Below are 22,749 nucleotides of genomic sequence, written 5' to 3'. Positions count from 1 at the left end.
AGGATTAGTCATCTGGACATAGAATCATAGGACTGGGAGGGACCTTAAAAGTCTTCTAGTCCTATCTCCTACCCATACCACCTCGAGAAAATGGTTGTCCAATCTTTTTTGGAAATGTCCATAATTATGGGATGCAAGCCATTCAATCGTTTAATGTTTTTTATTGCCAGGAAATTCCTCCTTATTTCCAGGCTGGATCTCCCTCTGTTGAGCTTCTACCCATTTACTTCTTGTCCTACCCTCAAGTGCTATGGAGAATAAGTTGATGCCCTCTTCCCTGTGACAAGCCTTTAAATATTGGAAGATGGTTATCATTTCTCCCTTTAGTCTTCTCTTCGTTAAGCTAAACATAATTAGTTCCTTCAGCCAGTTTTCATAGGATTTAGTCTCCAGACCCTTTATCATTTGTGTTGCTCTCCTCTGCACTCTTTGTAGGAGCTCAGAATCATTTTCGTATTGTGGTGACAAGAATTGGATGCAATATTCCAAATGTGGCCTCACTAGTGCATAGAACTGCGATACTATCTCCTTGTTGGTGTGTCCCACCACTGTGTTTGCTTTTTGGCTGCTGCAACACACTGCTGAATCATACTTAAGTGGTCATCCACCAAGACACCTAGATCCCTCTCATAAGCATGACTTTTTAGACATACACTTACTATCCTATACTTGTGCATTTGGTTTTTCCTGCCTACATGCAAGACCTTAGTTTTCTTGCCGCTGAACTGTATCTTGTTGGATAGGGTCCAATGCTCAAGTCTGTCAAAATCTTGAGTCTACCTTCTGAATTCCCCCCAGCTTTACTTCATCCGCAGATTTGATGAGCGCCTCTTCAATCCTCTCATCTAACTGTTTAAGAATGTGAACAGTTACATAATAGAGCAATCTGAAAAAAGAGTGAATTGTGATTTTTTGGTTTTCAGTTGCTTCTAGGCTGAATTCAAGATCTTTGAAATCAGAAGGAAAATACAGCATTCCAATTACTGCAAAAATCCATTCTAACTGAAATAGACAGAACAGCATTTAGGAATAAAAAATGGTCTAGAACAGGGCTTTTCAACCTTTTCACCCAGTGTACCACTTTTAGGATATGGCAACATCCGAGTACCACCAGTCGCTTAGCAAGGTGTCAAAAACTTGATGACCCCGCCCTCCCAAAAAAGGAGTGATGAAGTCCAGGTAGTCCTTGACTTACAACAGTTCGCTTAGTGACTGTTTGAAGTTACAATGGAACTGAAAAAAGTGTCCCCCAAGCCACAGCTGAGCAAGACACCTACCTGCCTGCCCGCCCGGTGGCGCTCTTCCTCCTGTCCAGGGTTTTCATTGTTGAGAACATTTCTGTTGAGGATTGGCAGCAGGGGTGGGGTGGGGGGATGTTTGGTTTTTATTCCCCCCCCATCTGCTGGGTGGTTGCAGCAGGTTTTGGCCACTTCACATGACCCTGGGACACTGTGACTGTCATAAATATGAATCAGTTGCCAAGTATCTGAATCTGGGCTCAGCAGAAGCGCCAAGAACAGCGCCGAGCTCCAGCTGGAGCCTGGTGCTGATCCTGGCGCTTCCGCTGAGCCCTGACAGCCCCGAAGAAGCGTTGATCCTGGTGCTTCCACTCAGCCCTGACAGCCCTGCAGCTCCAGCCATCTCTTGCTCAGGCTTGTGCAGTGCTGCCACCATTTCAGCTCATTCCCCTCCCCAGCTACCACTTTTCTAGGATGGTCGTGTACCACCTGCCAGGTGCCAATGTACCACAGGTGGTACCCATACCACTGGTTAAAAAGCCCTGGTCTAGAACAGTGAATCTCAACCTTTTCCTCACCATGGACACCCTTTCAGTACCTTTTATGGCCACGGACTATGGCCACAGACCACCAAGACTTAACTGAAGATTTAAATCATAACATTTCATTTAAATCATAACATTTCATTTCTTTAAGCATTTGCAGACCCTCTGTGATGACATCGCACACACACCCCAGGGTCCACAGACCACAGGTTAAGAACCACTAGTCTAGACTGTTTATTAATACTAGTGAAGTAGAATAACTCGAAACTGCAGCAACTTAAAGAATTCTGTTGACCTGAATGGTTTAGAACAAGCTCACAATTTATGATGCAAATATTTGAAAAAGTTATGTCTCCTATTTGAACTCTTCATTTCTTCAGATCTTTCTTGGAGGCATTGAGATCTCTCTAGTTAGCCTCAGGGAGAGGGTCTTAGAAAGGCTCTGAAATTTCCTTCCAAGGAAAGATCTTTACTTTTTGTTAACAACCTTCTGGAAGTTGGCAATAGCTTTCTATTTCAAGGGCTACAATGAATAATTGTAATTTCCATTATATATTCAAGATGGACAGTATTTAATATTTTATTGTTATGTATATGTAGGGGTGTGGGTCTATACATATGTTGTATATAGTGTGTTTTAGGTATGTGTCATGTATGTGTTTCACTTGGAGAGTGGGCAACTAAATTTCATTTTTGATGTGTGCCGTTGTGCCCTCAGTAAAAAATGACAATAAAGATTTATCTTATCTTATCTTAAGCTTCTGCGGGACTCCATATTTGATAGCTTCAGAGGGTGCAGGGACACAAATAGAGAACTTTAGAGCAAATCCCATTTTGCTTGATCCTGGGAAAAGGCACAGCTGTTTTAAGGAGATGTAGACCAGGATTAAGTTTACATCCCCTGTGCACCAAAGCACCTTTTTGACTTTCAATCCGAAATGCTGCACCGCCTTACTTTTTTTACCTGCTGTGATTTCACCCCACCTGCTACTGTCTTTAGTTTTCAATAATTAATTTTGTGAAGCATTAGAACTGTGTGAAGGATAATTACAATAAGCAATTATTATGCTATCAGCAAGTGTGTGGGCTGCAGTATCTCATCATCTGCAGGAGTGTCCACAGTTGTCAGATTTATATATTTTGATGTTTTAAAATGTTACCACTATTTTCTGTTACCGTTATTTTAAGAAATTCAGTTTTTTTAAGTCACTTTGTAACAGATTCAGGTAATTTACTATTTTCTTGTCATAGCAGGCTAGAGGGTTACAATCAAGAAAGAAGGCAGAGGAGTCCGGGACAAGCTAGAATCAGTAGAAGATGAGTGGAAAAATTCCACTGCCAACTGCAGAGTGTAATGAATCAAGTACCTTTGGGTTTCAATTAGCCACCATCACCTCTAATGAGAGGGAGCAACTCACAGAGCCTACGGATGCTCCAGCTATCATGCCCAGTGTGCAGAATGACACCAAGTCTTTCAGAACCCAGGCAGATGATGACTGCCAGGATAATGCAAGCCAACATCAGGAAGTGGAAATAGACGCGTGGCAGGAAATGAGTGTGCAGAAGAGAAATGGTCAGCAAGAACAATTAGGAACCAACGGTGACAGCACCAGCAGCATAGTGCATATAAATGGGTTACCTGCTGAATCTAAGGCTGGTACAGAGAACGATAAAGACAGAGCACAAACCCCATCCACTCCAAGGACTGGCAGTGCTGCTTTCAAAGAGAACCTCTTGGCAAATGAGTTGTTTCTCAATGACAGAAGCAAGCATCATGGTTTGCAATCATGTCGGGATGTTGCTGAGCTGTTTTATCCGGAGGATGGAGAAGAGCACATAAGGTAACAACTAGGGATGAGTGGACGATGGGTAAGTCCGCTCTGCTTATCTGCCGGATTACGGGGCACACTTTCTGTCCAATATTTCCTCCGCTTTTGAATTAAAAATCTGAAGGAAAATTTGCAAGAGGGTTAAGATGAGAGAAAATACGCTTTTTAAGTAAAGGGCAGATTTTTGCGTATTTGCTTTGTTTCCTTTAATGATAGCCTGCCTCTGCTAAAACATTCTGGAAAACATGGTTTTTCTTTAAAAGAAGAGAAGCAATTTCTGCTACCATTCATCTTTCCTTTGATCCAGTAGGAATGAAGTTCTAGAATGTATTTTCAGAAGGCTTCATCGTGGAATTATTTTTCATTCTAAGGAACAGCAGAGTTTAGCATTCATTTACTACTTCAATTAATGCTTATTTTTCAGTAATTCTTCAAAATTCCTTGTCACTTTAGAATAATCCCAAGATTATTCTAAAGCAAGAATTTGGTAACTGCCATTAGTTCAAAAGTAACTTTTTGCAGTGACTTATAATTTAAAAGGAGGGCACATTAACTTGGGAACAGTTATTGGGTGTCACTAGATGTCTTAGGTCAGGGGTAGGCAACCTTGTCTCTTTTGTGACTCGTGGACTTCAACTCCCAGAATGCTGGCTCAGGAATTCTGGGAGTTGAAGTCCACGAGTCATAAAAGAGCCAAGGTTGCCTACCCCTGCCTTAGGCTATGAACCTCTGCTGTCTTTGACAGGAATTCTAAGAGAAATGATAGTAAGCACTTTGAAGGGCATAGTAGGCTAATATAGATTTCTCTGTTAAATATCGGATCTGGTCTCAGGACGGGGGGGGGCTTTTATGAAAACATTTTAAGCATCTGATCTTGCTTTATGGGAATTGTTAAAAGAGTATTATGAAAGATGCTTTCTAAAAGTTGGCCCAGCCCTATGCTTTTCATTTTTCTTGGAGAGTGTAGAGAGGAACTGATTTGAGAGCCTGATAGATGTGTCTTAGGAAATGGAGCATCAGGGGCTCCCTGTCACAATCTGAAGTTGTCAACAATTAATCCCCACTGAAAAGGCAACTATGCCTGGAGATGACTTATGTTATTAAAAAAAAACACAGCAACAAAAACAAGTGGCCCGTGGTTTTAAAACAAATTAAAGGACTCTCTCCCCCCCTTTCTTCTTTAATTGGAAAGTTAGAAACACTTTACTGATTCAATACATTCTATACCGATTCTATAATGCACGATGCAAATATTTTGCTCATCTGATGAAACACAGAGATCTCTTAAACTCTCGCTAGGGGATGGAATGCTTCAATTTTCCAAGTCTTATTCATTTAATTTATAGGTCATCCACCTCCTAAACAACTCTGAATTCTGACAGTTAAAGAAAAACTCCAGCATATAAAACAGGGGTCTTCAAACTTGGCCCTTTTATGACTTGTGGACTTCAATTCCCAGAATTCCTCAGCCAGCATGCGTGGCTGAGGAATTCTGGGAGTTGAAGTCCACAAGTCATAAAAGGACCAAGTTTGAAGACCCCTGATATAAAGAATGCAACTTACTGGAAAAGCAAAAATTCCGGGCTAAAAGGGACTTCACAACCACTCTTTTCCCAATGTCTGGCAGAACAAACAGGTCTTTATTGATTTCCTGAACAACAAAATGTTGGGAGCATATGAAATGAAAGCAGATTTAGTAAGAGCTAAATTGGATTATTTTTCTAAGTATTCAACTATCTCTTATGGTCAGTGGCCACTCTTCACGGACAACATCTTGCCTCTTCAGCATGCTGTAGAAATTTTTAAGAAATCAAGCACTCTATTTGTCTTTTCCATTCTTGAAAATAGAGAAGGAATTATTAAGCATAATAATTTACCTGTGCTACCATAAAATGGATTTGAATCTAGATTCTGGCAAAAATAAAAGAGAGGGAGAGGGGCGGTATATAAATCTAAATAAATAAATAAATAAACTGCAAATGTTGAATTACATCATTTCTTTGCAATTGCAATCTTTTGTCCTAAATCACCTCCTCAGAGTCTACAAAAATAGCATCTACTGTGCACAAATTTTTAACTGATCCGAAGTCTCCTCCTATTTCAGCTTGATTGTCGCAGAATCTAAGCTCCGTTGCAGCAGTTACGACAGGGAAGATTTTGCATTTAAAGACATCAGGGATGGATTCAGCTCTACTTTTGAAAAAATTGTGGAATCTGACCTTATGAAGGGCACATACTACAGCAGCCTGGACTCCTTGGATGTGCTCTCCCTTACAGATGAGACAGACAGCTGTGTTAGCTTTGAAGCTCCACTCACACCTCTTATTCAGCAAAGAACCAAAGAAAGTTCTGAATTTTCAGAACAGAAATTCCTCACTAACCAGAAGGAAGTTCTGGAACCCAGGGCAACAGAGAAACAGGGTGAAATGATGGCAAGGGTTATGGACGGCGATTTGGGGAGTCCCCTGAAGAACTCCATCACCAGCAGCCAGTCTGAGAATGTGCTGAGCCAAGTATCACTGAAAAATATTCCTAACGGCTATCACATGGAACAGCTGGAAGAAAAGCTTCCAAAATTTAGTAATTCAATCAGGTAATTGGCTTTACTCAGACTATAGCTATTATTTAATTGCATGCTTAGCATGTAATCACAGACACAATACTAGTTTTAATTGATTCCACTGGTAAATTAATTAGTGGGGATGATAACTTCTGTTGATTTACTGTTTGATGGGATGAAGTCTAATCACTATGGCTAAGAATTGTTAGTTTAAGCCATTTCATATTTGTGCACTTTGTCATTGTCTCTGTTTTCTTCTTCTATCTGTGTTAACCAACCTTTCCCCTTCAAAAGTTGGTTTTTTTAACTTTTAGTTGATTAAATTATTATCTTAGACTTTCAGTAATATTTGTACTGTTACTATATTAAAACTGTGATAACATTTAACAGTATTTATATTTAATGAATACTTTAAATACATTTTTTGGGCTGAAAGCCCTAATTAATTCCATATGATATACACGTATATACGTAGTAAGGCAAAGCAAATAATCTTCAATTCCTGAAGTGTGCAAGCTATATCAAAAGTGGTTTTATTTTTGAAAAGGCAACTAGATTGATTTTTTTGAAGAAAAAGAAGACTTTCGCTTTCTCTCATGAAAGTGGATTGGATGGTGTTGGAGATGGAAGGACAGTTATTGACAGTTGAGATTAGTTGGGGGGGAATGATAGGTTCTGATAGGATGGTGGTGGTTAGGATATTTGTGGGTTCCTTTTGCACCATACAAATATATCAGTCTCATTGTCTTCCATTTTCAAGTGTACAATATGCATGCTGAAAGTCAATGCAAAATCTAGTTTAAGAAAACAGGTTAAATCCCAAGAGTCGGTAAAGAGATTTAATAGAATATAGGACATGTTTACAAATGTCTAAAAGTCAGCCACAACGCATTAAGGTACTAGTTTACAAATTACTTTTATAATAATAGGCTAACAGAATTCAAAAATTTCTTTTCTACCTTTTACACTTTGAACATATCCACACACCTCTCTTAAGTTGTTGCCAATACAGTATGTGTCACCCATCTCTTCTGGAGTGCAGGAACGCGCACAATGCTCTTTTCCTACTCCATTTTCAACATGTCTTTTCTAGCAACAATTCAAAAATAATCCAAGCCACTTCCCACCTTTCAGAGCAGATTGTTTCCAGTACTTCATTCTAATTTAGTTAATAGCCACAGCTGTGTTTGGCTGTGTCTGCTTGCCATGCCTCTTCCCTTGGGCTTGGGCACCCATTTTTGTTGAGCTGCTGACTGCTAAGATGGCTGGTCTATTTCTTTAAAAAAAAATAAAGTTTTAAAAGTGCAGGATAAAGATTTTTCAACAGTTGAACGAAGGTTGGCCAAACTGTAATTTTTTAAAATACATTTTATTTTATTTTTTTACAATAACAATCTTTACTACTTGGTAAACAATGTGTTGTTTGGATTCATATATTTAACAACAATCAATAATAGTTAGGGTTCTATGTTTCCATAATCAACATACTAGTTAGTGATACATTTCCTTGATCTTCTCTTCTTCGAATAGTATTTTCCTTTTGCCAACATTGAGTAAATACAATTCTTGGTATTTTCAATACATACAAAGTTAAATGTAAATATTTTTGTAGCGTTTATACAAATGATGTTAACATCAGTGGGTAACATCTTTTCTTATCAGTTTATGTTTCAGTTGTATTTGCGGAGAGTCATTTTGCCAAATTGTAATTTTGTGGACTCTGAAAAAGCTCTTGCTGCAGACAATTATTCCTGCCTTAAGCATTAAAATGCATTTATCAGATGTTTTACAATAGGGATGGATAATCGTAAGGCTTATTTGTCACTGAACTAGTCCCACCCAACCCCTGCTCTCTGTTGGCATTCACTGCCAGCACCTTTTATTCCTCCCCTCAACCAATTATAGGTGCAAGAATGAAAGAAGGAAGAGCTGTCCCATTTCTTTTCACTGAGGAACACAGTGGCAAGTTGCATTGTTCGTTAGCAATGTTTCAGGATTCCAAGACTGCAGTTGAGGCTCCTGGTCTTCCAAGATGTTGCAAGAGACTGTCCAATGTCATGATGATGTTACTACAAGGCTTTTAAGGGTGGAAGCAGAACCTGGAGGCTTCTGATCATCAGTTTGTGGCATTTTCCATCCTCAAGGTCCCGAAGGCACCTTATTGACCATTTTCAGGGTTACTTATGCTACTGCAATGTTTCTGGGGTTAAAGATGAGAATAAGAGTTGTTTGTCTCCTACTAACTCCTGTTTACATTCTTAAACTCACACAAAACACAGCATCAATGGCCAAAATTAACTTTAACGGTAACTTCTAAAATACAAAAATAACAGTAATTTTTAAAAGTCAAAATATCAGAGAACAATAGATTTAAAAATGTGATACATTCTAATTGAAGAGTAGGAAGAGGAAGCAATTCTGGGTTTCCCAGATATTTGACATCTGAGCATAGTGTCACTTATTAAAATTATTTTTTTGTTGTTCTAGTGATGCCAACATGAAAGATGGCCTTTTGGATTCAGATTCTGATATGGGCAGCACAGAGCAACTTGACCAGGGCAGCACAGACACTCTTATCAATGGCTGCAAGGCACACAGTGAGGCTGCCAAAAGATTGGCTAAAAGGCTGTACAATCTTGAAGGATTCAAGCACTGTGATGTGGCCCGCCAGTTGGGCAAGAAGTAAGTGGGGGCAGAGGGATAACATAATTCTAGTAATTGATTGTTACCTTTTGTAAAAAAAAAAAAACCGGGGTCCCTTTGTCCAATGAAGAGCTTCTGATTGTGCAACAACTGCTCTAGCACTCAACTGCAGCTACTTGCAGATAACTTACTGATTTGGGATAGATTGTGAATAGATATGTCAGTTAAAGGTAATGCAACGTGAATGAAAAATAAAATTGGTCATGGCTACCAACTGCCTACCAATGGCTACCAATGGCTGCCTACCAATGGCTGCCTACCAATGGCTGCCTACCAATGGCTACCAATGGCTACCAATGGCTACCATGGCTACCAATACGCTGGATCATGGAGAAAGCTAGGGAGTTCCAGAAAAACATCTACTTCTGCTTCATTGACTATGCTAAAGCCTTTGATTGTGTGGATCATAACAAACTGTGGCAAGTTCTTAAAGAGATGGGAGTACCAGACCATCTTATTTGTCTCTTGAGAAACCTATATGCGGGTCAAGAAGCAACAGTGAGAACTGGACACGGAACCACTGATTGGTTCAAAATTGGGAAAGGAGTCCGGCAAGGCTGTATACTGTCGCCCTGCCTATTTAACTTATATGCAGAGCACATCATGAGAAAGGCAGGGCTAGATGAATCAAAAGTTGGAATTAAGATTGCCGGAAGAAATATCAACAACCTAAGATATGCAGATGATACCACTCTAATGGCAGAAAGTGAAGAAGAACTAAAGAGCCTCTTGTTACAGGTGAAGAAGGAGAGTGCAAAACTTGGGTTGAAACTTAACATTAAGAAAACCAAGATCATGGCATCTGGCCCTCTCAATTCCTGGCAAATAGATGGGGAAGAAATGGAGGTAGTGACAGATTTTATTTTCCTGGGCTCCAAGATCACTGCAGATGGGGACTGTAGCCAAGAAATTAAAAGACGCTTGCTCCTGGGGAGGAAAGCCATGGCAAATCTAGACAGCACACTAAAAAGCAGAGACATCACCCTGTCAACAAAAGTGCGTATAGTCAAGGCTATGGTCTTCCCAGTTGCAACGTATGGCAGTGAAAGTTGGACCATAAGAAAGGCTGAGCGCCAAAGAATTGAGGCCTTTGAACTGTGGTGCTGGAGAAGACTCCTGCGAGTCCCTTGGACCGCAAGGCGATCAAACCGGTCAGTCCTAGAGGAGATCAATCCTGACTGCTCTTTAGAAGGCCAGATCCTGAAGCTAAAACTCAAGTACTTTGGCCACCTAATGAGAAGGAAGGACTCACTAGAGAAGAGCCTAATGCTGGGAAAGATCGAGGGCAAGAGAAGAAGGGGACGACAGAGAATGAGGTGGCTGGATGGAGTCACTGAAGCAGTAGGCGTGAGCTTAAATGGACTCCAGAAGATGGTAGAGGACAGGAAGGCCTGGAGGAATGTTGTCCATAGGGTCGCGATGGGTCGGACACGACTTCGCAGCTAACAACAACAACAACACCAACTGCCCACAAGTTGTGATGATGAAGGTGGAAATGCACAGTGGATCTAGCAGTAATGAAACTGCTACCAGGAACCAGGAAGAGGTTCTCTCTCTCTCTCTGATTCTGTTTTTCTTTTTCCTTTCTAAATGACAGTGTAGCTTGCATCAAAGAGTGTTACGAGGATAATATTTTTTTTACAAACTAAGATGAAGCCTGATGTTGTCTCTGTGTACGTCTTATATGTCTATATCTTGCAAGAAATAAATATTTCCCTTTTTAAAAAGCATTTTGTCTAGAAAATGGATGGATCAGATTTACATAAGTGGAAATATGATTATGGCCAGAAGGGTGGCAACGTTAATCAAGAAAAGATTCACAAGAAATTTTGTTTATCAACAGCTATTATATTATCATGGTTCATAACAGACACAGTTGGATGGCCTGACTAAAAAAAATAAATCTTATGGTTCAACTAGAGACAAGCCAAATATTTTATGTAGCTGCTTTGCAAACACTGTAATGAAATTTTAAAACAAAAAGTTAATCCTCAGAGGTAAATTGCCCTCAATGTAAATATGATGATATTTATCTAATTGATATAGGGAGACAATATTTTTTAACTAAAAAGAATATAAAAATCATGTATAGTACATGATTACATTAGGACTATTTCTTAATTTTTTATTCCATAGTCTAGTTTAAAAGTATTACATTGATTCAGTCACATTTTCTGATAGTGCTTCATTAATAATGTCACTGATTTCAAGAAAGAAAATTCAAATTATGAGGCAAGAGAGATCAAAGAAATCAAGATGGCAGTCAGCCATGGGACTGAAGCCCTATCTCTTGGTATATCTATGTAACACTGTGACTGCCATCTTCACTTATGTTATTTTTCCATCCCCACAGACACCCCTGGAGAGGTAATATTTTAATACACCATTACTAGATATTTATATTTTTTTTAAAAAACAACAACACATGAAGTAAAGACTGATGTCTCTTGAATGTTTATACTAAAAATTGTACTGTGGAATTGTATCATGCCTTTAGGGCTGTAAAAATAGAACTGGATCTCTTCCTTCACCTGTATTAAGTAACTATATTTGGACTTGGGGGGGGGAAGGTGGTGAGTCACTCACTTTTTGCTTGAAACAATTGAGTTAAAAATAGCATGTCTGTAATGAGTGATTCCAAGGGAATAACCTACAGAAACTACCGTATATAAAAACTCTGGGGTGTCTAACTTTGGTAACTTTAAGACCTGTGGACTACAATTGCCAGAATTCACCAGTCAGCAGTGCTGCAAAGCTTCTGTATTAGATTCTTAGCTGAATTTCTCCCTGGAGTTGAAAATTCTAAACAAATGTCAATCATCCTATGCTTGAGCCCACATTTTAATAAATAAATAAATAAATCCCAATTTGTTTGAAAAAGAAAAACAATTTTAGAAAACACACAGTTTCAGTATCTTTCCTCTCCTTTGAGGATAGTCTTTAAAATATATTCATTATTAATAACCTTACTTCAATTTGCCAAGAAAATTGCAGGCAGGGACTTGTCTAGGAGGTAGTTGCCAGGAGTGAAGACTGACTCAAACACGCAAACACAGACACACCACATAAAGATTGTATGTTATCACAAGGATTTCACATTGGGAATTCCTGCATAAGCTGATATTTCTGCATGTCACATTGTCCATCAGCAAAAATAAATAAATAACTGGTATTTTGTACTAGCAGAAAATAATAGCAGCTGCTGTTTTTTGTAACCTTTACCTAAAGTAGCTGTTGTGTAGCTGGTTCTTTGCAGGCAATAAGCGAGATGGTAGGTTACAAACAGGAACATGCTTTATTGGAGTCAAGCAGAACAGAACTGAAACAGTGGCTGCTGCGTAGCTACTTATACAGTTGGCCACTAGGCGGCGGCCAATAGGTTTAAAGGAACCCATTCCCGCCCCAAATCTACCAATGATCTTCTTGGAGACAACCAGTCTGGCTTAGTCAGCAACCTTTAAGCAGCATTTAAACAGACACCTGAATCAGTACAAGCAAAAAACCCCAATACATTACAGTAGCAGTAATGTAAATGTGGGTTTCCGTGATCTAAGGTTGCCTTTCCTGCACATTTGGCATTGCAGCATGAGTATAAATATAACACATATCCTGATTTCTAAAGTATGTAACATGTGAATTTGAGGTATGCATCTTGCGTATCTTTTACAATGTCCTGTAAAGGCTTGTTTCTGACTTAGACACAGTGGTAGGATTCAGATATATGAACAGCCGGTTCTCTGTGTGGATGCCACTTCCGGAAGTCCATTCTGGGCCGGGCAACAAAAAATTAGCTACTGTTTCTGCCAAACTGGTACAAACTGGCTGAATCCCACTACTATTTAGACATATTTCTGATTATCTGTAGAACACTGCGTGAAAAGGAATGAGTTAAATTCTCTGCTTCACTGGGAATTTATTCATTTTGATTTTCTCAGAAATGCTAGCATTTGAGATGCTTTTAAGATGAGTTCTGTAAAATAATTGTAGTTATAGTCATGATAAATGCTAGGTGGATAGCAAACCCCACCTCGCTCCCTGCTTTCCTCTCCACCCATCTTTTATTCTCATATTGCTATATCATTGATTTCTAGTATATGCTCACAAATACATTCATTTACAGGATTATTTGTGAAGCGTATGCCGATAATTATTGATGGTGTCATCTTTAATTGCAGTAACGAATTTAGCAAAATGGTAGCAGAAGAATATCTCCGTTTCTTCGACTTTACTGGGTTGACCTTGGATAAAGCACTCAGGTGAGCAGGGCTAATTGATGATAATCAATAATTAAATCTATTAATTTTATGTTTCTGGAATTTTGCAAGGAGAGAAGCAACCTAGAACTAAGGAGGAACTTCCTGACAGTTAGAACAATTAACCAGTGGAACAACCTGCCTCCAGAAGTGGTGAATGCTCCAACACTGGAAGTTTTTAAGAGGAGACTGGACAGCCATTTGCCTGAAATGGTATAGGGTTTCCTGCCTGAGCAGGGGGTTGGAGTAGATGACCTCCAAGGTCCCTTCCAACTTACTTACTTACTACTACTACTACTACTACTATTATTATTATTATTATTAGCTACTTAACCATTATAGGGTTAAAAAAGAAAAAGAGATAGCATTGGTTGATTACAACTGGGAAACAAGCACTGTTCATCTCTAAAGAAAATGTCGGGTATTATAAAGGCTAAAGAAGTTTGAAATGTTGGTTGGTTGAGCAGAAACCACATACTGACTCACTGAATAGTCTGATCCACATGTGAACATTGTTCTCTCTGGCCTCTTCATCCATTGAGCATGATGAAATCTTGGCAAACCACGACCCTAGTTTACCTTTGCTTTGCTTGCAATGTTTAATAAATAGTGAGGTGAAGATGACTTCCTGTGAAGAACTGGTGTGAAGTTTTCATCCAAGACGTTTGGACTCCATTAAGAGCCAGTTTGGTGTAATGGTTAAGGTGCTGGCCTAGAACCAGGAAACTGAGTTCTATTCCCACCTTAGGTATGAAAGCCCACAGTGGGATGACTCTGGGCCAGTCACTCTCTCTCAGCCCCTCACCTCACAGAGTTGCTTTTGGGAAAATAAGAGCGGGAGGGTGCATTATGTATGTTTGCTGCCTTGAGTTACCTATAAATAGTAATAAAGGCAGGACTGGGGAAAAAATAAATTTCTATGGGCTGAAAGGCAGGATTAGGGTGTGAGGACACATTTCTAATGGCTATGGGGAAACTCCAACCTTACCTTAACCTCTTCTTTACTGGAAATTACATTTCCTAAAGCAACTTTTTGTGTTTAAAGTGCTATCTGATTTATTTTATATATTTACCTGTAAAACGAAATTATGCCTTCCATTTCAGACTTCTGACCAGGGTGTTTTCAGGACAGCCACAGCCATGTGATCCAAAGTCCACCCCTTTTTTATACACATTGCAACATGTCAAAGGGATAGAGTTTCATCTACATAGCTGTGGCTATTGTTGATTTTTTTGAAACCCTCTTGTTTCTAACTCTTACATTGGTTCGCTTAATATACATTTCTTTCAATCTCTGACATACTTCTTTGCATTGATTCTGTGCTCCTCAAAGAGAAGGCATTTCACTGTAAATAAGTATATAATGCATATTGAAGAAAACAGTTCTAACTTCACATCTAAGCCAGTGAATTAGCAGTGACAAATTAGGAAAAATATCTAGGGGTTATGGTGAATGGCTTAATAAAAATATGATCTGGGTCACAGGCACTATAATGTGCTTTTCACCCAGCACATTATTAAGCTATAGAATTCACTTTCAGAGGGTACAATAGAGTACAACTTTGATTTGATTTTAAGAGGGAGCTACACAATTGACAAAAGATATATAGGTCAATAACTTCTAGCCATTATGCTCATATATTGAATGCAGCATAAGAAACAGGATCACTTTTAATGCAGATTCCTGGGGAATAGGAATTGGGAAGACTTACTGCATTTATATTTTGCTGTGGGCTTCCTGCAGACATCTAATTGATTATTGTGAAAAAATAAGCTGGATTTTTGGTTTTATTTTGTGCATATATTCTACTGCTTCAAATGTATAGTAAATCCAACCCATTCTATTTTTCATTTTGCAAGCCAAATTTTTAATGAAACGTCCGGATATAAATTCACTGGTGTGGGACTGCTATAGAACGTATTTAGCCCTTCAGCCATCGTTTTTCCTGTCTTTTCACATTCACGTTTCACATTCACAAAAATATTGTGTATTCAATATTTTTATTCCTTTCTGCAACAAAATCGTTCTACGTAAGACCAGTATTATGGGCTTCCTCCAAAGGTAGCTTCTTGCTGCTGTTTCTTGAAATGATAGATGACCATGGTGTTATGTATGGGGATAAATAAAATACAAGCAGCGGTTCACTGTCACCATCAGGTGGCGCTGTACCGTGACGGGATTGGCGGATAAGCGCCCGGCGGGAAAACCATATAAAGGGATTGGCTACCTGTGTACCTAGCCAGGTATATAAGGGGGTACAGGTAGCCCCTATTGTTAGTTCAGAGCTTTCCTAATAAAGTGCGGCTATGCTGAAACTATTGTCTGTTGTATTGCCATGCGGTCGAGAACCCACAACACAATACATACCGTGTAGTGTTGTCACTGGGTGACTTCAAGAGTGCCATGAAAGGGAACCAGCCTGCTCTCCGAATGGAGGGTCTTTCTGCTATGAAAAGAAATAAAAAACCAAAAGTATGAGCCACCTAGATGTTTTCAAAAGTGAAGTGCGTCTTTTTTCCACGGGAATGATGGTCACTAGGTGGGCACATTCCACCAAAGGTCCTTTGGGAGCAAAACACCCAAATCGGATCTCATCAAGAGCTACAGCAAAAGCCTTTTACACAGCCTCTGCTATTCAGCTCAAATCTCTTGATGACTTTCAGTCTTTAGAGTTCCGATCCTCACAGAATTATCTCTTATCCGAAAAGGTTTGGTACCTTTAAAACTTGAAAAAGTTTGATGTATTAAATTTCTTATTTGTTTAGTTGCTTTCTTAATAGTTGCTTTCTATGTTTAGAGCTTTCCTAAAAGCTTTCCCCCTTATGGGAGAGACACAGGAACGGGAGCGTGTCCTCGTCCACTTCTCTCGCAGATACTGTCACTGCAATCCCCAGGAAAGCACATCAGAAGGTAAGAGTTGATGTCAGCTAAGATCAGAGTTTACCCTCAAACTCAGACGAATTTATTTCAGTAATTCATTTATTTAGATTGTATTCAGATTCATGGCAGTATTCTAGCTTAAGAGGCTGCGAGAGAAACATTGCTTGAATTTATCAAAGGAACTGCACCGGGCTTCAGGGGAAAAAACAACAATGACTAGTTTTTCTTTCCTGAATAAAAGAAGAGGGAATAAAGGCCTCAGCTGAGAAGGGGTGATATTCTTCCATGGAACAGGCAGATTATTAAAACAGTAGAACAGTGTTTCAGATACTATTATTATCATTTCTCTTCCTGCCCCTATTTTCAGTAAGACAATTAGATACAATATGGTGAGCTGTAGCTTCAATGCTATTATAATAGTGTTCTTGGTATATTTATTTATTTATTTATTCATTCATTCATTCATTCATTCATTCATTTATTTATTTATTTATTTATTCATTCATTCATTCATTTATTTATTTATTTATTTATTTATTTATTTATTTATTTATTTATTTATTTATGGGACTTATATGCCGCCCTATCTCCTGAAGGACTCAGGGCGGCTAACAACAATAAAAAACAACAATACAAAAATTAAAAAAAGAATTAAATAACAGCCCCAAAATAAATTAACTACACAGTTAAAAATTAAAACATATTTAAAAACCCATCATCAATCCAGGTCAGCCTGATGGAAGAAAAAAGTTTTGAGGTCGCGGCGAAAGGACCGGAGGTCCGGGGCCATCCGAAGCTCAAGGTGGAGTTGGTTCCAAAGGGCTGGTGCTCCCACAGAGAAGGCCCTCCCCCTGGGGGTCGCCAGCCGACATTGTCTGGCCGACGGCACCCTGAGGAGGCCCTCTCTGTGTGAGCGCACTGGGCGATGGGAAGTCGTCCCCAGTAGCAGACGGTCCTGCAAATATTTGTGGCCAAGAATATAAGGTTCCAAAGACATGTAACAGGAGCAATGCTTTGGTTCTGTTCACCTTTGGCTCTGATTATCTTCAGATTGTTTTATCTAATATACAAAAATGTTGCATGTGAAGATGCTGATAAACCTACTACGTCCTGCTTTTCTTCCTATGGCTTCCCATTCTCCTTTCAGTTCCTTCCATACCACTTTTTTTATAAGGCATGATGCTGTGTGAAGGAATAAGGGCCATGTGCAGAGGAAGTAAAGTGCACAAGAAGGATAGAATTAAGTACTTAAAAGAGGCACCACACACGACACTTGAAATATCAAATGGTACATTTCTTATATCTTATGTAGTTTAGGCTAGAGGTCCCCAACCTTTTGGGCTCCAGGGACCGGTTACGTGGAGAGAGATCTTTCCATGGACCGGAGGGTGCATGGTTTTGTGTGCTGCCTGCGTCCCATGGATGGGGCTTTGCTTGTTTACGCCTAGCCTGGTTGCTGGCATGCCACAGCCCGGTACTGGTCCATGGACCGGGGGTTGGGGACCCCTGGTTTAGGCTGAAAAATTAGGGCCTTCTTCACGAGTAAACTTGGTGAAGTTTGAGTTGGAGATTCAAAGAGGATATGGTTTGATCTAAATCAGTGTTTTTTTAAAGTTAGCAACTTTAAAAAGTGTAGACTTCACACCAGCTAGCATTATGGAAGTTGAAATCCACGCATCTTAAAATCCACACATCTTAAAGCCTATACCAGGGGTAGGCAACCTTGGCTTTTTTATGACTCGTGGACTTCAGCTCCCAGAATTCCTGAGCCAGCAAGGCTGAGGGGAAAGGGAAAGGTTTCCAAGCTGAGCCATGCTGGCTCAGGAATTCTGGGAGTTGAAGTCCACGAGTCATAAAAGAGCCAAGGTTGCCTACCCCTGGCCTATACTCATGATTTGAGATTTCAAGACAAACCTATTCAACTCAAGCTGCTTCAAAGTTCATCTGAAAAGAAATCAGGCTAAAGGCTATAATGGGGAAACATAAAACATCTGGAGATGCTTCATTGGGGGGGCAAAATGGGATATAAATAAGAGATTACACATTCTTTACAGAGGTGTAATAACTTGGCGGTAGCAGAAGACCTTTGGAGGATAATTGTTTTATAGTTTTGTAGTTGTTGGCATCAAGTCTGAATGTTATTTTTCTAAAAAAAATGTTGGAGCTTATGTTTTGGTTTTATTGTATTTATTGTGTATGTGCGAATATATATATATATATATATATATATATATATATATATATATATATATATATATATATATATATATATATATATATATATGTTACATTGCTATTGCTTTTGTATGCCTCTTAAAATTCTAGGGACTGAGTTAGTTTATAGATTTCACATATTTATACATTAAAAAAAATAAACGAAAGCCAATTTTAAATGTTCTCCAATAACTCAAAAATTTAGCAAGGTGATAAAATTCACTGACCGGCTACACCTATCTATTCTGTCTTTACTGTATCTGCTTAGTTCACTGCCAAATGGGGCTATCCTGATTTTGTGTGTGTAGTACTGTAAATGGTAAACAGAACAATTGGTAGAGATCCTCTTTGACATATCAACAGTCAGAGGGAAAAACTTGTGGCACTGTAGCAGAAATGGAGTAAATGGTCTGGCTATAGGTTATCTCTAGGCTCCTTCCTCTGCGCCCCCCCCCCCCATCTATGCTGTTATAACTGGAGCTGAAAAAGGAAAAACAACAACAACAAACAGATCAATATCATGAGCAGAGCAGAGTCTCAAGCAGTTGTTTTACTTCCTCTTCTTTTTTATATAGACAGTGAAAGTAGATTTCCAAATTCTTTGGTCCTCCTTTGGGAAACAATGGTGGGGGGGAGGGTTATTCCTGTTATTTCATTGATTTGGTGTTTTATGCTTCTATTTCTACCGTAAACAAACTCAGACTCCTACCAACTGAGCAGCTTAGTGCAATTGCAAAATTCTCAATTGGCCACCAACATAGCGTATCCCTATCCCCTTCTTAGGAGAATAGCTGCATTTGAAATTGACTAGGCCCCAAAATGGAAGAAGTATCCATATCAGGGTGAAATGGCAAAAAATGCCATGCTCATCCCATTCACTACCAGTCACTTGTCTTTGTCTCCATGGAAACTGTGCTGAGAGAGAGGAATCCTAACAGATTTTATAATAATAATAATAATAATAATAATAAAGTTGGAAGGGAACTTGGAGGTCATCTAGTCCAACCCCCTGCTCAGGCAGGAAACCCTATACCATTTCAGACAAATGGCTGTCCAGTCTCTTCTTAAAACTTCCCGTGTTGGAGTGTTCACAGCTTCTGGAGGCAGGTTGTTCCACTGATTAATTGTTGTGTCAGGAAATTTCTCCTTAGTTCTAGGTTGCTTCTCTCTTTGGTTAGTTTCCATCCGTTGCTTCTTGTCCTGCCTTCAGGTGCTTTGGAGAATAGCTTGACTCCCTCTTTGTGGCAGCCCCTGAGATATTGGAACACTGCTATCATGTCACTCCTCGTCCTTTTCTTCATTAGACTACACATACCCAATTCCAGCAACCGTTCCCTATATGTTTTAGCCTCCAGTCCCCTGATCATCTTTGTTGCTCTTCTCTGTACTCTTTCTAGAGTCTTGACATCTTTTTTACATCGTGGTGACCAAAACTGGATGCAGTATTCCAGGTGTGGCCTTACCAAGGCATTGTAAAGTGGTATTAGTACTTCACGTGATCTTGATTCTGTTGTTGTTGTTGTTGTTAGCTGCGAAGTCGTGTCCGACCCATCGCGACCCTATGGACAACATTCCTCCAGGCCTTCCTGTCCTCTACCATCTTCTGGAGTCCATTTAAGCTCACGCCTACTGCTTCAGTGACTCCATCCAGCCACCTCATTCTCTGTCGTCCCCTTCTTCTATTGCCCTCGATCTTCCCCAGCATTAGGCTCTTCTCCAGGGAGTCCTTCCTTCTCATTAGGTGGCCAAAGTACTTGAGTTTTAGCTTCAGGATCTGGCCTTCTAAAGAGCAGTCAGGATTGATCTCCTCTAGGACTGACCGGTTTGATCGCCTTGCAGTCCAAGGGACTCGCAGGAGTCTTCTCCAGCACCACAGTTCAAAGGCCTCAATTCTTTGGCGCTCAGCCTTTCTTATGGTCCAACTTTCACTACCATACATTGCAACTGGAAAGACCATAGCCTTGACTATACGCACTTTTGTTGACAGGGTGATGTCTCTGCTTTTTAGTGTGCTGTCTAGATTTGCCATGGCTTTCCTCCCCAGGAGCAAGCGTCTTTTAATTTCTTGGCTACAGTCCCCATCTGCAGTGATCTTGGAGCCCAGGAAAATAAAATCTGTCACTACCTCCATTTCTTCCCCATCTATTTGCCAGGAATTGAGAGGGCCAGATGCCATGATCTTGGTTTTCTTAATGTTAAGTTTCAACCCAAGTTTTGCACTCTCCTTCTTCACCTGCAACAAGAGGCTCTTTAGTTCTTCTTCACTTTCTGCCATTAGAGTGGTATCATCTGCGTATCTTAGATTGTTGATATTTCTTCCGGCAATCTTAATTCCAACTTTTGATTCATCTAGCCCTGCCTTTCTCATGATGTGCTCTGCATATAAGTTAAATAGGCAGGGCGACAGTATACACCCTTGCCGGACTCCTTTCCCAATTTTGAACCAATCAGTGGTTCCGTGTCCAGTTCTCACTGTTGCTTCTTGACCCGCATATAGGTTTCTCAAGAGCCCAATAAGATGGTCTGGTACTCCCATCTCTTTAAGAACTTGCCACAGTTTGTTATGATCCACACAATCAAAGGCTTTAGCATAGTCAATGAAGCAGAAGTAGATGTTTTTCTGGAACTCCCTAGCTTTCTCCATGATCCAGCGTATGTTGGCAATTTGATCTCTAGTGTTTGCTATGACCATCGTATTCTCTTGACAGAATTCTATCAGCCTGTGCCCTGCTTCATTTTGCACTCCAAGGCCAAACTTGCCTGTTATTCCAGTTATCTTTTGGCTTCCTACTTTAGCATTCCAATCCCCCATGATGATAAGAACATCATTTTTTGGTGTTAGTTCTATAAGGTGCTGTAGTGCTTCATAGAACTGGTCAATTTCATCCTCTTCAGCACTGGTGGTTGGGGCATAGACTTGGACTACTGTGATATTGAATGGTTTGCCTTGGATTCGAACTGAGATCATTCTGTCATTTTGAGGATTGTATCCCAGTATTGCTTTTCCTACTCTTTTATTGACTATGAAGGCTACTCCATTTCTTCTGAAGGATTCTTGCCCACAGTAGTATACCTGATGGTCATCTGAATTAAATTCACCCATTCCTGTCCATTTTAGTTCGCTGATACCTAAGATGTCAATGTTCAGTCTTGTCATCTCTTGTTTGACCACGTCCAGTTTTCCTTGATTCATGGATCTTACATTCCAGGTTCCTATGGAGAAAAAATCTTTACAGCATCGGACTTTCCTTTCACCACCAGACACATCCACAGCTGAGCGTCCTTTCGGCTTTGGCCCAGTCGCTTCATTCTTTCTGGCGCTACTAGTACTAGCCCTCTGCTCTTCCCCAGTAGCATATTGGACGCCTTCCAACCTGAGGGGCTCATCTTCCAGTGTCATATCGTTTTGCCTTTTGGTACTGTCCATAGGGTTTTCATGGCAAAGATACTGGAGTGGGTTGCCATTTCCTTCTCCAGTGGATCACGTTTTGTCAGAACTCTCTGCTATGACCTGTCCGTCTTGGGTGGCCCTGCACGGCATAGCTCATAGCTTCATTGAATTACGCAAGCCCCTTCGCCACGACAAGGCAGTAATCCATGAAGGGGGATCTTGATTCTATCCCTCTGTTAATGCAGCCTAGCACTGTGTTGGCTTTTTTGGCAGCTGCAGCACACTGCTGGCTCATATTTAAGTGATTGTCCACTAGGACTCCGAGATCTCTCTCACAGTTACTACTATCGAGCAAGGTACCACCTATACTATACCTGTGCATTTGATTTTTCTTGCCTAAATATAGAACCTTACTTTTTTCACCATTGAATATCATTTTGTTAGATAGCGCCCAATGTTCAAGATCCTTCTGTATCTTAAGCCTATCTTCTGGAGTGTTGGCTATTCCTGCCAGTTTGGCGTCTGCAAATTTGATGAATTCCCCATCTATCCCCTCATCCAAATCATTAATGAAGATGTTGAAAAGCACTGGGGCCAGAACAGAGCCCTGGGCCACCCCACTACACACTTCACATTATACACTTGCTGATGTCATTGGGTGCTATCACTTTTAAGGGTAGGACACCTGTTTCATGAAGAGTAAAATAATTAGGCTTCCTGAAAGCTGGAAAAAAAATCAAAATCAAATGATTTATGTACACAGCCATTGCCATGTGTTAGAAATTTTGAATAAATCAAGACAGAGCTGTAATCCAGGAAATCCTAGCTTCTGGATAGCCAATTATTCAACAGGTCAGGTGGACACAACTCAAAAGGTATTATACAGCTGTTACATCTGAACAGTTTTAACCATCATACGATAATAACAGCAAAGCAAACAGTGGAAAAACAGGAAGGGCTCCAAATGGAAAACTGTATTCCTTTCCCCCTCCAAATTCTGTGATTAAATAGTATAAAAAAGGCCACAGTGGTTCTGGCTATAACACTGAGTGGTCATTGAAACATCACTCAAATAGAGGAAAGATATAATAAGACAGGTGATAGAAGAAGAGAGTTAAACCATAAGTAAAACACA

The 22,749-nt window shown here is 39.9% G+C and overlaps 1 protein-coding gene across 1 annotated transcript in view; it reads left to right on the top strand.

Annotated features, from left to right (window-relative positions):
• Positions 1 to 3,226: 3,226 nt before the first annotated feature.
• The window catches only part of PSD2 (pleckstrin and Sec7 domain containing 2), a gene marked incomplete at both ends in the record, with an annotated part of 70,819 nt that continues 51,296 nt past the window's right edge, over positions 3,227 to 22,749 (top strand). The window contains 5 exons of the mRNA XM_083360291.1: positions 3,227 to 3,624; positions 5,717 to 6,205; positions 8,660 to 8,854; positions 13,051 to 13,131; positions 15,927 to 16,039. Of these exons, the coding sequence (XP_083216417.1) occupies positions 3,227 to 3,624; positions 5,717 to 6,205; positions 8,660 to 8,854; positions 13,051 to 13,131; positions 15,927 to 16,039 (1,276 nt within the window). The remainder of the gene's footprint in view (positions 3,625 to 5,716; positions 6,206 to 8,659; positions 8,855 to 13,050; positions 13,132 to 15,926; positions 16,040 to 22,749) is intronic.

The sequence above is a fragment of the Vipera ursinii genome (assembly GCF_947247035.1).
Source record: "Vipera ursinii genome assembly, chromosome: 3".
In the NCBI taxonomy this organism is placed as follows: domain Eukaryota; kingdom Metazoa; phylum Chordata; class Lepidosauria; order Squamata; family Viperidae; genus Vipera; species Vipera ursinii.
Note: the sequence above shows the minus strand (reverse complement) of the source record. Positions and strands in the feature narration are given on the sequence as shown.